Here is a 17,611-nt window from a genome sequence, read left to right as displayed (position 1 = left end):
GATAGAAGTGCCAAGTATGTAGAAGGACAGATCTTGCTGAATCAGCATGGCTTCTGTAGAGAGAAGTTTTGCCTCAATAATCTTTTATAGATCTTTTGGAATGTCAGCAAGCTGGTGTATAAGGCTGATTTGGTTGACATTGTTTACTTAGACTCTTTTTAAAAACAAAAAATAACAAAAAAACCCTCTTGACAAAGACCTGCACCAGAGATATTTGAACCACATCTGAAATAATGAGAGAAAATGATGAAGTCTTTTATGAACCAATAACTGGTTAAATGATAGAAAGCAGAGAGCAGAAACAAAAGAATTGTTTTCACAAAAGGAGAGTATAAACTGGTACTATACTTAAAGTTATTCTTAAATTATTAGGAAGAACAGTGATGGATTTACTTTGTTTGCAACACCAATTTATCTTAGGAAGCAAAACCAAAAAAGAAAGTGGTGAAGAGCTCTTGAAGGATCTCTGATACTGGAGAAATAGAAAGAAAATGGTATTCAGTAGAAGCAACTGTAAAATTGCTTACGAAGACAAAATATCCTCTCTTCACTTATGTACTGATAGAGTTTCAGTAGATGCAATTGACCAAAAATGATGCTGGATTGTGATAAAACTGTTGACTTGGTTGAAAAGAAGTCAGCTTCAGGGGTGAATCTTTGAGAAGAAGAATAATTTTAAAAATCAACTCAGTTTGCTAAAGAATTTATAAAATTATAGGGACTACACATCATTGAAATTCTGTGAAAGTTTTTGATCTTTTTTCTCAAAAATGGTAGTGTAAAGTTAGAAAGGATACAGTCAAGAAGCTAGAGGAAATCCTCTGTTAAAAAAGGCTTTTCATAATACAAGAATCTTCAAATCACCGGGCAGGATATGAACAACACAGGGAAGGCAATGAATGTCTCACAAAGGGAAGAAGTCCGTAGTTCTCTGAATTCTAGACTCTTTAGAACATGTTTCCTGCTCATGTAGTTATTATAAAAATTATAACCATCTAAGTTGACATTACGTAATGAAGATTATTTATCTTATGGAGGATTGCAAATTATCTTATCAACCTTGGGAGGTCAAGTAAAAAGTAGGATCCTGTTTCATCTTCATGCTTAGTGCATATTCAGATGGTCCTCAACTTACGACTACAATTGAGCCCAAAATTTATGTTGCTAAGTGAGAAATTTGCCCCATTTTATGACTTTTCTTGCCATGTTTGTTAAGGGAATTAGTTATTAAATTATTAAGTGTGAAAAATGGTCATGAGTCACTTTTTCAGTGCTGTTGTAATTTTGGATAGTCACTAAAGCAAACTGTTGTAAGTCAAGAACTACCTTTAGTCTGAATAGTGAAAATAGGATTTAATGGTAAAAACATTCCATAATTTACAGTTTTTTGTCAGTTAGATTTTGTGTATATGTATGCATATGGATATGACTTTTTGCATACACCCATTTGTTTGCTCAATAATGGAGTCCTTGCATTTATTACTGCAAGAAATTGTAATATATGTATGAATGCAGTATTTTCCTTCTTTAAGCACACTATTTAGATAGCTGATAAGTGTAGCGGCAGCCTGGTTTGTCAAGTCAGATCTTGTTCACATCACTTGAGAAGAGGCATGAATGTTTGAATTTAGTCGTTTGATTAATGTTGTGTTTAAGATGACTTGAACATTCTTTCAGTGATGCTATGGTTATCATGTACTTCTCATGCACGGTTATTGCAGTAATCCAGTAATGGACATGCATGTCTGAATCAGTGTTCACTCATACTATGTATCAAAATGTTAACAACAGGAAGCCATTTTTATAAATTCCTCTATAGTGTAGAGAAATAGGAATATATGTACTGGAGTTCCATGTCTAATTTGCATTGCTTGCCAAGGCATAATTACCATAATTTAATAAAATTTGCATGTTGTTGTGAAAATTGTGTTGTTCTCTGTGCCACCTCTATTGTGAAATTAGAAGTGGCACTTCTTAGAGGCTTTCTAGATTATCATTGGCTGACAGAGATAACTGCTTTTATTTGGACTTCAGCTATAAAATGTTAAAAAATGTATGTACTGGCAGAGAAAGGTCAGTTTCTTGGCAGGCTGTGAAATGTGATAAAGTTTTTCAGTTAGCTGGATTGACAAAAAGCCCTTGTATTATTAACCTCAGTTGTTCAAATTATGGGTAAGCCTTTTGAAACTATGAGATATAGAAATCATGAGATTGGAAGACACAATGAATGGGGTATATATTAAACCTACCCTCTTTCTGAAACTCATATCATGCAGCTGCCATTTGTACAATTTTGTTTTTCGATTTGTAAGCTAGAAATGCCATTGTTATTAAAATCCAATTTTCCCAGTTTGGGAACTTTTCCAGTAATTGTAATACTGGGGAAGGAATGGTTAGTGAGATTCTAGGTGTTTTACAGCCTGCAGTTTTTTCTTTCTTTCTCCATTTAAAGGATGTTCCACACATTGTAATTTCTGTACTGAAGTAAAATGACTTGTATACTGTACAACAAAATGTTATGTGTCTCATAGATACCTACTATGAGTAGAAATCATGCTTGTGGCTATTACCCTGTATGTACACTCAGTTAAAAGAAGTCTGTCGATTGGATGAATGCCCCAGTGGATGATATACAGAATAAACTAGACAAGTGTCTCAAATGATTCTTCCCTCAATGCAGCAATGACCTTAATTCTCTTCTAATGTACATATATTCATCTCATAGTATCAGAGTATAGTATATATTATTCATAATGATAGTCATATTTGCTCACTTTTACAGTATTCTGTTTTATTCTGAATTTTGAACAGCCAAACTTTTCAACATGGTTAGCCTTTTATCTGAATACCGAGTTTTTTCTGCTTTCATCTGTGTCTGCTGATAGTGTTCATCGTAGTCATAATCACATATTGTTATTTAGAACTTTAAATTAAATCCCTTGGCAAACCTGCCAGATCGTTCTGTATGCCCATATCACCAGGTGACTTGAAGCTGACTTATCAGTGGCCACATGATTGGATTCATGTATGATATTATTCTATTATTTGTTAAGAAAACCACAAGTGACTTGATTCATACCACATGCTAAGTGGTTTAGCTTAGTCAATAGTGCTTTAAACAGTGGTTTATTTTGCACAAGATACCAAACCAAAAACAAACTATGTTTTGGGGTTGCATAGTATGTGAAATCAGCCAAACTCCATGGAACTGAATGGAAAGGCATCTGTTTCTCCTGGATGCAATTCATGCTGCCACAGTTTATGTTCTATAGAGCAGTGACTTCCAACATTTTGGGCACCAGGACCAGTTCCATGGAGAGAGTTTTTTTCCGCAAATCAGAGAGGGTGTGGTTTTGTGTGCTGCCTGTGTCCTAGAGGACATCCCTTATGCAATCTGCCATACAGCATTTGCGATCCACCATTTGAACCCCTGCGGGAGGTGCCCTTGCAGATACTTACCTGGAAGACGGGCTTTGTTGGTTGGTTTGTGGCCGTTATGTCAGCGAGACATATCTCTGAGTTGCATGCATTATCTATGAGGGAGGATCTATGCAGGTTCCATGAGGATAGGGTGGTCCTCAGACTGGACCCTTCATTCATACCTAAAGTGGGGTCCTAGTTTCATCGCACTCACGAGGTTGTACTTCCAAATTTTTGTCCCTCTCCCATTCATGAGTTGGAACATCGCTGGCACAAGTTGGATGTGCGTCGAGCGCTAAGCATTTACATTGAGCGCACGGCGGGTCACAGGCAGTCAGAGACCCTGTTTATTTCTTTCCATTCTTCTTCCCTGGGTCAGAGAGTTTTTACAGCCACCATTGGGCGGTGGGTCAGGCGGTGTATTGCTGCTGTGTATGACTCGCACCAGGAACCAAGACCTGTTGGGCTGACGGCCCACTCTACCAGGAGCACTGCCACGATGACGGCATGGGCAACGCAAGCGTCTCTGGAGGAGATTTGTAGAGCGGCCACGTGGACTTCCCCTTCCCCCTTTGTGCACCATTATAAACTTGATAAGTTCGCTTTGGCTGAAGCTGCATTCGGATGGAGAGTGCTCCAGACGGTTCATTCAGCTAGACCAATCCAGGAACAGTCGCTGGCCCACCCTTGAATGTTATGGGACTTGGGTATGTCCCATTCATCAATGCTATCGCCACCCTTATTGAGAAAGGGCATTGGTAACTTACCTGATACGCCTCTTCTAATAAGGTGGAGATAGCATCTAGCCCCAGCCCTTCTTCACCTGTTCCTTGTATTCCTTATATTCCTTGTACTCCTGAGACTGTTGTTCTTCGGAAGTTGAGCTCGGGCTCTTCGGGGTTCCATTGCATGTTGTAATCTTTTGTTCTTTGACTTACTAAATTTGTTTTTATTGGGGGTAACACAAGGAGTCTGTCTTTCTTTTTCTTCGCCGGAAAACTGGGCGGTACTACTAATGGAGGGGGTTATATAGTGGTTAATTAATTAGTAAACAGACTCAGTCCAATCAGAACACGGACAGTATCAACCCATGCATAGATGCTATCTCCACCTTATTAGAAGAGGCGTATCAGGTAAGTTACCAATGCCCTTTTACTTTATGTGTCCACTGAGACAATATTATTTCCTTTGCCTAAATATGGAAATATTTCTTTCCTTCTAATTGACATAGTTGATTTTATAGAGTGAAATGTCAATTCAATTTGGCATTTATTTGTTTATCCCATCCTGGCAGAGTATCTGAATGCAGGCATTTACACGTTATAGATCACGGAGTCTACATCCAGCTGGCCTGGGTTTATGTTTTATGTCACAACCAGAGGCTTGTTATTACTTTGCTATTAACTCTATACTATATAGGACAGTATCTTGGAGACAGAAGGATCTGTCTTTTTGGCATTTATCCGCCTCTGTGGCACAAACAATCAAAGATGATTCTTTCAGAGAAAAATTACCTATTCTTCCTGCTTTCTTCCCCAAAAGCAGTACAATGTACCTTCCACCGGATTCAGTGTACTCGGGCTGATGCCATGGCTCTTCCCTCCACACACACACATTCACCCCGCTTTCTTTTCCTTTTGTTTGTTGCACCCTGCTTCAGAACACCATTTTGTGTTTTGTGTTCTTTGACACAGCTGTCCTTGTACACAGAGTACCCAAGCAAATTATAGACAGGCTTGAAGGGGATAGGTATCAAAAGTGGTCTAAATGGCTTAAATAATTCCCTGCTGCAATACAAACTGTCTAGGGAGTTGACACAAAACATCTCCTGGTTCAAGATTTACTTTTATCACCTGTCACAGACCCTTGATTCAAGGGCAAGACAGCCGATCTTCACATGCGGTTTAGGAATCTTGGCCAGCTTAATAAGCCTCCCCACTCCCCTCATCTTCCAGGCATCAGGTGAATTGATATCCACCAGAGTGCTTTTCTTGTCTGACAGATGCTTGACAATGGGGGAGGATTGACTTTGTGCTTTGAGGACTCTTTACTACTATCTCTCCAATTCTTTCATTTTTCATGCTTTGTATATTTTCCTTCTGCCATGGGTCCTTGGAATTATTTAGAAGAGTAGACTTCGAAGAGTGAATTTCTGAAAAATTGGGATTTTCTTTCAGGCCTGGACCCAAAGAGGACTGCCTGTCCTTTGCTGATCGAGAGAGGATTGTTGTCTTATGCAATGTAGTGTTTGGGTATGGATTTTACTCAGATCATTCAGTTGAAGCAAAATTGCCGCTTTTGTGTTATTGCTTTTTTGATAAAAATGTATGTCGCATATTCTTATTACAGGGTCCAGAGGGCTAAACACCCCTTCCCCAATTTTTTAGGGTAGACCAGCAGCTGTTTAATGCATATTTTTAAATTACTTCCTCCCAAACAAAAACATTAAAAAAATACACAGACCTTACCCCCATTTTCTTTAGCCTCATTACTGTTTCCAGGTGCAGTCCATTGGATTTTTTTTGCCAAAAAAAGTTTGTTTCCACTCATGATAGAAAGAGACCCATGCATCATTAAAAGCATAAACAGATGCTAGCAAACAAATATTCAGGTAGATTGAAATTGCATACAGGTAGTCCTCGAGTTACGATCACAATTGAGTCCAAAATTTATGTTGCTAAGTGAATCTTTCTTGCCACAGTTATTAAGTGAATTGTTGCATTTGTTAAGTTAGTAACATGGTTATTAAGTGAATCTGGCTTCCCCATTGACTTTGCTTGTCAGAAGGTCACAAAAATTGATCACATGACCTCAGGACACTGCAATGGTCATAAATATGAACCAATTGCCAAGCATCTGAATTTTGATTATGTGACCATAGGAATGCTGCAATGGTCGTAAATGTGATAAAAGGTGATAAGTCACTTTTTTCAGTGCCATTGCAATGTTGAACGGTCAATAAGTGAACTGTTTTAAGTTGAGGACTACCTGTATGCAATTCTTGCATATTCTTGGCAATAATTTTAGTACAGTAGAAGGTAGCAGCTAAACACTAGAGATCAGGCAATGCAACTACATACCTTTAAAGCTAAAATCTATAGTTATGGGAGGTATAGCTTACAAAGAGCTATACATCCTTCCTATTAGTTCCTTCAGAAACAGATTTATGAAGATTCATAACATATATATCTGATCATTGGTTGCAAACACTGTTTCATGGCTTATGAAATGTATAGATAAATTAGGGATTATTTCTGGTAGCCATTGATCTCCTCACTTGATATTTACGGTATATGTAGAAAATAAGTAAAGCATTATTCAAGATTAATGCTTAGATGACATGTCTAAGAAAAAAAAAGTCTTCCCTATTAATAGCTTGTCCTCTTAAGTTAAATCCTCTTTAATATAACTTTTCTGGGTTGAACCAGATGATTAAATAGATTTGATGTCGCAAACTAAAAATGATTTACACTCCTATATTTTGAAGCAAACTTAGTTAACAAATAGTCATCCAGAACATTGACCATCACCACTACTGTATTTTTGAGGTGAAATATGTACATATTATAGCATCTATAATTTCATTCATATTATTATTATTCCATTTATTGTTTATAGTTTACTTGTGTAAAAGTAAGACTTACCTATCTCATATTGTCTCAGCTTGCCCTATCAATTTTAGCTGAGGGGGCATACCCAAGAACCCTTTCATTAAACAATGCCATCTTGTTGGAGGTTAGAACCATGCTTTCTCTGTGTTGGCACCTGCCTTATGGAGATGCATTCTTCCAGAAATTAGGATGTCCCAGGTTCTGTTAGTCTTTCGTAAGGGGTTACAAATTTAGCAGTTACTCCTGGCATTGACCACATTGTTTGTTGATATCTGCTGGTTACTATGGTGTAGTGTTCTTGAATTGTGTTTATGACCCTGAGTCAGGGGTGAAATTCAGCAGGTTCTGGAGAACCGGTAGTGGAAATTTTGAGTAGTTTGGAGAACCGGAAAATACCACCTCTGGCTGGCTCCAGAGTGGGTTGGGAATGGAGATTTTGCAATATCCTTCCCCCAGGAGTGGGGAGGGAATGGGGATTTTGCATTATCCTTCCTGTGGAGTGGGGTGGGAATGGGGATTTTGCAGTATCCTTCTTCTGCCATACCCACCAAGCCACGCCCACAGAACCGGTAGTAAAAAAAATTGAATTTCACCACTGGCCTGAGTGTTTGGTTTTGTAATTATTCTTGTGGTGGTTTTAATACTTTTAGGTACTTGATTGGCTGGCTGGCTGGAGAAGAGTTCAAAATATATGATGTAGTTGTCATATATCATAAACCAGACAAGTAATGTGTTACAGCATTATTTATATCTACCTACTAAGAAAAATGTGCTTCTGAAGAAAATTCAAGGGTTCAGTTGAACAGTTTTCATAGTTCTTTTCCTCAAATATTGTCTTGGGATCAGTGTAGATAAAACATCCCTTTTTTCTGACTTGCTACTTGGTTGAGCCATTCCTTCATCTGGTCTATCTTTTTTCCTAGAGACGTTCGGCCTTTAATGTTATCCTTAATCAACCTAAATACCATTGTTAGCTACATTAACATATTGCTGAGAGTACTTTTGATCCTTTAATTATAAGTAATGAACCAGGTCCTGGATTTCGGGTTAGGTAGATGCCTCTTACTATCACAGGTTGTTACAGTGAGTTGGGGAGCAGGGAAAGGGAAGGTAAACAAGGGATATATGAAAATGAAACACACATTGAAACACCATCTCCTATTCGTGTGTACATACATGCAAAGTCACAATACAAATAGGAAAGGCAGAGCATGAATTGTGAAATTATGATGCATATTTCATCATTTGTATCTTAATTGTATTAAGAACAAATGACTGTCATTCCTTGGTTTCTTATGTTCAAATTACCATATATTTGAAGCGAAATTTTATTTTATTGTTTAAACATTGAAAGATTTCATTGCTGTTGCTTAATAGAGTTGGGAGGAAGGTGAGAGGAAGAATAGAAATAGAAAGGTGATTGATCTACATAGCTAACAGAAATGTAAAGTGTGTGTGTATGTGTGTGTGTGTGTTAGAGAGAGAGAGAGAGAGAGAACACATGTGCACACATGTATATCAACTTTCACGAGGTATGGAGAACCTGATGAATATGAAAAGCCAAACTTCACGTACATCGCAATTCTGAGACAGTTATTATGAAGTTACAGAAATACTTCCAACAGTTTGTGCCTTTGTTCAAAGAGTCTCATGAATTTTTGAAGACAGTGGCTTATGTGACCTACACAGATCCTGTTTGTGTGATCAGTTCCATTTGCTCATTTCAGTCTTGCACATATAGGCATTTATAGGTCAACGTAATAAAGAGAGAAAATTTAATAATATATGTATTTTATCCAGATGAGTGGCTCACTTTGCGTTTCCATTTCTCATGTGAACTGCACTTTGACTTTTAATGTGCAGTTATAGTACTTGGCACTGAATTTAATGTAATATGTAGCCTTGTTCTTTCACCTCCCCCCCAACCCAGTACAAAAAAAAGAAAAATATTCCATATCAAGTATAACTAACCCAGTATGCTTTGTGCTTTTTCATTAAACGCTTATTAGGAGAGAATGTGATGTTTGAAGAGAATTGTTATTAACTTCTAACAAAGCCAGTATTTGTAGGAATGTTCAAAATCTAATTACACGAGATTTTCAGTGGTATGTTTTATTGGAAGTGAGCTATCTCACCAACTTCCCTGAACACTGACCATTCTGTCTCTCAAAAAAATTGTCAATTTGTTCTTCATTCTTCCTGCATTGTCGGAGGAAGACTTTCATTTGTTTCAGATTAATCTCAGTGAATCCTTCTTATGGTCCTCTATAGTTTCTGCTCAAGATATTCTTCATTTGCATCTCTTTTCATGCATATATTTCCTCTCTTCATTAACTAGAGCAGGGACCCCATCTTGAGTGAAACCTCTGTATTCTTGGATCAGAGAACCATATATGACGATCTGGTTTTTGAAATGTAATTTATACTCAGCCCCATTCAGAAGCAAAACCTGTAAAGGCTTGTACATTGCTTTATTTGTTTGTTAACTTTTTAAAATGTTTTTTTTTAAATAAAATCATAGAAGCAGTGGGCCTTGAAAGCAATAATACAGCAGGGTAAAACAAAATGAGCATTAACATTAGAACATACTGAAAAATTTAATCTGCAGTTAAAAAAAAACGTCGTCGTCATCATCATTGCCATTGTCTATCCACTGCAGGATGAAGGTCTATTCTTCATGTTTCTAACCAATATGCTCTTAAACTTTCCTTTGCCAATTGGCCCGCAATACTTGCTGATGTCGACACTCCATCATGTTTTAGGTCCCTTTTGTGGACACTTTTATCAAGTGGAATCCACTAGAGAGGAATTATAGAAAAAAAGGTGCAGGCATTAATTTAATTAATTAATTGTTTGCATTCTATGAGAGGGAGAGAGAGAGGGAGTCATTACCGCATAATGATTAAGATGCTAGAGTAAGATGGAGGAAATCCAGATACTAACCTCTGGATGAGCTTGAGCCAATCTCAAAATCTCTCTCTTTCTCTCTTTCTCTCTTTCTCTCTCTCTCTCTCTCTCTCTCTCTCTCTCTCTCTCCCTCCCTCCCTCCCTTCCTCCCTCCCCCTCCCCCCCCTCTCTCTCTGTGTAAAGCATTGTCAAGGTCTGTGACACATACCAGATTGGGGGGTGGGGGGGTAAGGTCTAAGTTGGATCACATATTGGTCATGCACACCTTGCTTGTAGGATCACATTCCCTGCTTGAGGATATGCAGATGGTATTTGGAATCTTGGCAACACTTGGCACAAAAGAAGAGACATTTTTCTCTCTGTCACAGTTACAAAAAATATAGTCTACTTTGAAATCCCTAGTGATTCCTTCCTATTCTGCCTTATTCTAGGTTTCTTAGCTAGCCCTTTGCACTACCTATTGAGAGCAATTGGAACAGCATCAGCTTGTAGATTATTACCACTAAAAAACAAATTGCCTTATCATTTCATGAGAATATGGCCACTGAATTGATATTTACCAGAAACTAGTCACCATCAATACGTATTTGAAAGTAGGGATTTTTTTTTTTCCAGAATATAATATCCTCTCACGAACACTATTGCAGTCATCCATTCTCCCACTAACATACACACACCCGCACACCTCTAAGAAATCATGAAAGTGAATTTTTGAAAGTGACACATGTTTTTTTTCTCCTGTTACTTTCACCCAGTATCTTCAACACAGATTAGCATATTAAGGCTATGTGCAAATTATTTGTAAATGTGCAAATTAGGTTGTTTAATATATGCATAAACTTGCCAGAGCTACTTTGCTATGAAGGAAATTTTATATTAAGCTGTTGTTAAAGGTATACTAGCAGATCTGCTCTCAGAGAGATCTTTGATCCAGAGTAAAGAGTGGATTATCTGGGACTAATACCAAGCATACTCTTATTTTCTCTTTTTCTGATTGAGCTCCTGCCATTATTTTGTTCATCCAGTCTCTTTCCAGTCAAGTGCTTCTAGTTATCCACATGCATTATTGTGTGATAAATTGTTGAACATCTGTTCAGTTTGAAAACTAACTCAGTCCTGTCTTTTGAAATTATGTTGACTTGAAAGCTGAAAGTAGGGAAAGACATTTACATTCACATGTGGAGGCCTACCTGGGGATAAGATTCAAAATATAACATCACAATTTCCCTTTTTGAAATAATTGTTACTGTGAATTCATTTTATGGTTTAGGCACTGTATATTAGCCTACACATACAACCACATAATTATACTAGTTAATGATAAGTTATTCATAAAGAATGTGTTAATATGCTTCAAGTTGTAACAAAGATTGATCTCCACCATATTGTTTGCTAAAAGCAGATAAACATCCAATAGAATAGCATATATGCAAATTAATTCATAGCTGATGATTTGTATGGCTGCTAAATACATACAATTCAACACAACTAGTGATTTTATGGAATTGACAAGCCACAGTGATAACAGAATCATTTAAGCCAGAGAAAAACAGTTAATGTACATACTACACACATTGAAGTAAGTAAAATAATTTGCAGTTAAGTTGTATTTTTTAAAAACCTTCCATTTTTCATTCTTGTTAGTTAAACATTAAAAAAGAATAACCTTGATTTTTCTACTACTAAAAACGAATCACTTTTATTTATTTTTCAGGAGAGAAGCCATTTAAATGTGATGAATGTAACTTCGCCTCCACAACCCAGTCCCATCTGACCCGACACAAACGTGTACATACTGGGGAAAAACCCTACAGATGTCCTTGGTGTGACTACAGGTACGGAGATTGATAGTGACAATGTAGAATTGGCAGAAGATCTGATTAGTCAGAGGGTTTCACACAAAGTGACAAATAATGTATATTGTAATGACATCCTCATTGGCACAGTATTTAACAGCATTCAAAAAGGACTCTTTTGTCCAGTTGTGTGTGTGCAGGGGGAACCTTGTTTAGAAGACTTTTATATGAATCACAGAAGTGCTAATGCTGCTTATTTCACAGATGCTGTGAAGTCTGTTAGAATTCTCTGTGGAGGGACTGTTAATCTGCATTGCCTTTTCAGATCAGGTGCAGTTCCTAAAAAAAAATGTTTGAGTTGCAGCCATGACACTAAAAAAGAAAGTCTCCAAAGAATTAACAAGCCCATTGTCCATTAAATATTTTAAACTGAAGCACCTGCCTGTCACTTTAACAATACGGATTTGGTTTATTTGCTGTAGTGTTGTCATTCCCAGCATTTCGTCCTCCCCATGGTACCTCTGAAAATATTCTGCATGATTCATAGCCAGGAATTGATATCCTTGTCTTAATTAGGAGAGGAATTGAGTGGCTGTTGTTTTGCTATCTTTCCAAGTGATATTGAAACACAGCTTGTCCTTTACACATAATAGAGGTCACTTCTTCCATGAGTAGAAATGTTAATCCCAAAATGTTCCTGCTGATCTTAAGTTGCACTTAATGTTGTTTTAAAACTTCCTGGGAATGTTTACTGGGATGGAGATAGAAAGGTGACAAGAAAGGAAAGGGCTTATATCCTCTTTTTCATGTCCTCGTTATCCCATGTTCAGCTCAACAGTAAACTATGTGATTCCTAAGAACTAATTCTCTTTCACTTGCAGTTTTTGTTAGTAGGTTGGGGTGGGGAGGGGACAATTTGCAGCCTTAGAAATGAACTAACTTTAAATAAAAGTCAAATTCAGTTCTTGGGAATGTATTTTGCACAGTACAATGAAATTTTAACAACCAATTTTTCACAAAAAGTAGAACACTGATTTATTTTAAGTCACTAATACACCTTTAATAAAGAGCTACTAATGCTTCAGAGGGAGCATTATGTAAGCTGCCATCTGCTTGGTGATTTGTTTTGCTTTGTTTGTACTATTTTGTGAAATAGCCAAAGCAAAAGAAAATAAAACAAAGAGGCTTCTTTATAGATTAGAAACTTTAAAAGTCAGATTTGCAAACTGCATTGATTTTACAAATATATCTTTCTAAAAAATATGTAAAGGATATACTAAAGGTAAATAGCATGCATTTTTAATATGTGTATGTGTGCTGAAATATAATATTATGCATTTATAATGTATCATAACCTAATTAACAAAGCCTGGTACAATGCCTCTGATATCAAATGCAGAAGGACAGTGTATTTTCAGCGATACTAGAGAGGATTTCACTGAGACTAGTTTTGTTAGGTTGGTTGGTTTTCCTGGAGAATCCATAGTTTCTATTTATTTTGTAAGTACTTATACTTTTTAAAGTTGCAATATGTTCTTCCATGCATGCCATAGTAGTTAGAACAAAATCAAAATTGAAGATGTTCTTTTTAAATTAAATCAATTTCAGATTATTTTATATGGCAACAACTGTACTTTGTCCTGTTGTTTCTTACTTTAGTAGAGGACATATTCACTTTACCTAAGCTTTCATTAAAGAACACATAAAATATGTACTAGTTATATTATTATAACCAATGTATCATTGTTAATCTTTATATTCCAATTCACTCATGTTGCGCAGGTAATAATTTCTTATTTACAAATAGTCTTAACTTTATTTATTTCACGGCAGAAGGCTGCATGAATGTTTAATGGAATGCACGCGTGACCCCTCTGTGCCCCCTTTCCCCCGCGCATGCGTGCATGACCCCCTGTCCCCCATGCATGTGTGCACATCTCCTGCATGTGCCCTGTGTATGTGTGGCAGAGATCCCAAAACCGGGTGGCCGGCGGGAGGCACACACAAATGCATGGTGGAGCTGAGCTGGGGCAACAGCCATCATGGCTTTAGAGGCTTTCTGGCAATCTGTGTGAACTATATTTTGGGTCAAGCATCATTCAGAAAAATAAAACTAAAACAGAAGTTATAAAAGTTATAAGATGAATTGTGTATACAGTATTATATTCCATATCTCTCTGTTACCATATTTTATATTCTGCATTGTATTAGCGTATTAGCTCTACTTTTCCTTCTCATTTAATCTGAGGATGGCTTTGATCCATTGCTTCTTGCTTTCTAAACCATTTGTTATATTTTTCATTTTTCCTCTTATATTTTCAGAAATACTTACCCAACAATCCTGATCTCTATATTTAAAATAGAAGCATAATATTAAATTGACCTAGTCATCTATTTTAATCTTATGCTTCTATTTTAAATATAGCAGAGCATTTGGGCTTATGCCACAGTAGAATGAATGTCATTCATTATTTTACAAATTAAATGCAGAAACGTACTTTCTTCCTACTACGGTACTTTTTACTAATAAGGTGTTCCATACTCTTTTGGAAGCTGGACAAGATCCAGTTGCAGTATAGGGACTCTTGCTAATGGCAACTGCTCAAACCACACACACACACTCACTGCACCATTGTGTGTGGCATGGATATCATAGTGATGAAGCAAAAAAACTTCGGCACAATTCAACTTTATATTATTTTATACAAGTTAGCACTTGTTTGGATAGCTGATGTTTTCTCCATTTATAAATATGAAAATCCCCATCTTAAACAAATTTAGAGTGGCATTTTTACTTTATTTTGTTCCAAAGGAAAAAAAAGAGAATTGATTGCTGTGTATATTATGTATGCTAATACTTATGTAAAATAATACTGTAAACCAGTATTATTCCCAATATTTTTTTCTTGCTAACCCTAGAGGCTTCTAGATTGGTAATTCAAGTTTTTTCCAGTTTGCTTTTTTGCTTAATTGTAATGAGGTCTTCAGAATAATTAGAAAAAGTTAACCTTTTAACTCAATTCAGTTTTTGTATTCAAAATGTACAGTATTATCTATGTTGTTAAATTTGACTTAACAAGTGTATTTAAGTTTTTCTGAGATCGTGATATAGGTGCTTAGTATGAGGTTTAAATATATATATAAATTTGTTTTGTGATATAATTATAATTTTGATTATAATTAAAAACTAAATAAGCCCTGAGTTCACCATGTAATTAGTATAACCATTTTGAATCAAATGACCTTACTACTTTCCACATAAGAATCAAAATAAACATGTTTATGCTTCTTTAATCTCTATTCCCATTATGGAAGGACCACACAGTTATCTTTAGGGATGGTCATTCTACATGGAATATCTCTGGACAGTCCCTTGTGTAGTAGTTAGCTTTTATTTTATATACATGATGGTAGAAATACAAGCCTTGCTAAGAAAAACATAAACTATCTTTTGACAGTACTATTTTGGCAGTATTCCCCAAGCAGTTGAGCTATTATCATGTAATGAAGTTGTTGTGTGTTTTCTAACTCTGTAGAGATAATGTTGCAGCTTGCCTTTTCTTTTGTTTTCCTCCACTATCAAGGTTTTCAGAAGGAAAAAGATGGATATTACTGTTTCACACCTGTCTCTCAGTCTAAAGTGGACTTTAAAATAGACAACTTTCAACCATTGTTAGACTTCTTTAGATTTCTAGTAAAAATATAATTGAGTTTGTTATGGATAAGATACATAAGCATTTCTAGGGAGTAGCGGGCTGCAATATGACAAAAGGAGAGAAAAAGACAAAAGGAGAACAAAAAGTAAAATTAAAATACTAGATAAAATCCTATTTAGATTTTTATATAAGAAATTTATAGAGAATTAAACTAAGATAATGATTATGGGATTAATATTCTTTTCTTGGGGAGTATGTTTATCTCAGTAAATATCAAGTTGCTGTTCCTTAAACCCCTTAAATTGTGTTTTAAATTGTCAGAATAATTCTGCTGCCTAACCTCCGTCTCTCCCTTCCCCCCGCCTGTTTCTCTCACACACAGAGACATGCTTATACAGTAGAGAGTTATAAATTTATGGAACACATAACTCATCTAAGCCAGTGGTAGGATTCTTTTTTTTTTACTACCGGTTCTGTCGGTGTGGCTTAGTGGGAGTGGCAGGGGAAGAATACTGTAAAATCTCATTCCCTCCCCATTCCAGGGGAAGGTTACTGCAAAATCCCCATTTCCTCCCGATCAGCTGGGACTTGGGAGGCAGAGAATAGATGGGGACGGGGCCAGTCAGAGGTGTATTTACCGGTTCTCTGAACTACTCAAAATTTCTGCTAACAGTTCTCCAGAACTGGTCAGAACTTGCTGAATACCACCTCTGATCTAAGCACATACTTACATAAATTAGAGATATTTATATGAATACAGTATTCACAACTATTTAGAATTATATACATGTGATAAGCAACAATTTTACTTGTTCTCTTTCTCTCTCCGCCCTTCCCTTCTTTTTTCAACTAATGGCAAGTGGCAACAGGCATTTTGAACTATTGCTGAATGAAGCAACAGGCTTCTATTTTGATTAACAAATTAAATTAATGAAACCAAATAGAAAACTGCACAAACATAAATATTAAAAATTGTTTGGGGAATTTTAATCACAAGTGAGATTAAAAAATAAATTTACATATTACATTTATATGTCTAAATAAGTGTTTCTATATAAGACAGAAATTTATTAAAATTACTTTGTTAATATAACTTAACACGAAAAACAAATGTGAGTAAAATATTTAACTTAAGGATTCTTCAACAGTTTTTTCAGACCGTGTTATTTCACATACTGTACTTTTAAATACAATTGATCCAGAATATAAGAAGACACTAACAACAAAAATTCAATGAATACATTTTTGTTGTGCTATTTTGTAAGTCTCAGGAAATGGACAACAGAAGACATAAGACAAATGATATAATTGGAAATAGTTATAAATGATTCCTATAAAGAAATGTATTATGCAGGTAGTCCTCAATTTAAGACCACAACTGAACCCAATATTTATGTTGCTAAGTAAGAAATTTTTTAAAGTGACTTCTGCCCCATTTTATAACTTTTCTCACCACATTTGTTAAGTGAATCAGTGCAGTTCTTAAATTAGTAATATGGTTGTTAAGTGAATCTGATTTCTCTATAGACTTGTTTGTCAGAAGGTTGCAAAAGCTGATCACATGACTCCGGGACGCTGTGACCGTTATAAATGTGCCAATCATCAGAATTTTGATCATGTGACCATGGGGATGCTGCAACAATTATAAGTGTGAACAACAACAAGTGTGAAAAACAGACATAAGACACTTTTTTTCATTGCCATTGTAACTTCAAACTGTCACTAAATGAACTGCTGTAAGTCTAGATCTATCTGTATATCCTGCTAAATTTAAATAATAAGTTAGGATAGGTATAGGAAGGCCTTTCAGAATGTAAATCAACCTTAGAGTTAAATTTAACTTAACTGCATCTGTTACTATCAAATCTCAAAACAATGTTAAACCATACACTAAGTTTATTTTTTATTTTCTTCAAAAATCACATGAAATATCAAATCAAATAAAGAAATCAGAACACAACCTAAAGCCACAATGTTTAGACTTGTCTCAATTACTTCTATTTTTTTCAATTTATAAAGTAACCAGACAAGATACGAAACGTGTGTATCCATTAAATGAGTTTTAAGAAGATAAATTCCTGGTCTGCAAAAGTTTTGTATTACCTACAAAAATAGAGTAACATCCAGGGGTGAAATTCAGCCGGCTCTGACAGGTTCTGGAGAACCAGTAGTGGAAATTTTGAGTAGTTCAGAGAACTGGCAAATACCACCTCTGACTGGC

The 17,611-nt window shown here is 36.0% G+C and overlaps 1 protein-coding gene across 1 annotated transcript in view; it reads left to right on the top strand.

Annotated features, from left to right (window-relative positions):
* ZNF407 (zinc finger protein 407) overlaps positions 1-17,611 on the top strand; it is a 369,608-nt gene that overhangs the window by 246,467 nt on the left and 105,530 nt on the right. Inside the window, exon 7 of the mRNA XM_032222974.1 lies at positions 11,653-11,773. Coding sequence (XP_032078865.1) covers positions 11,653-11,773 — 121 coding nt within the window. The remainder of the gene's footprint in view (positions 1-11,652; positions 11,774-17,611) is intronic.

This window comes from Thamnophis elegans, chromosome 8 (assembly GCF_009769535.1).
Source record: "Thamnophis elegans isolate rThaEle1 chromosome 8, rThaEle1.pri, whole genome shotgun sequence".
Classification (NCBI taxonomy): Eukaryota; Metazoa; Chordata; class Lepidosauria; order Squamata; family Colubridae; genus Thamnophis; species Thamnophis elegans.
Note: the sequence above shows the minus strand (reverse complement) of the source record. Positions and strands in the feature narration are given on the sequence as shown.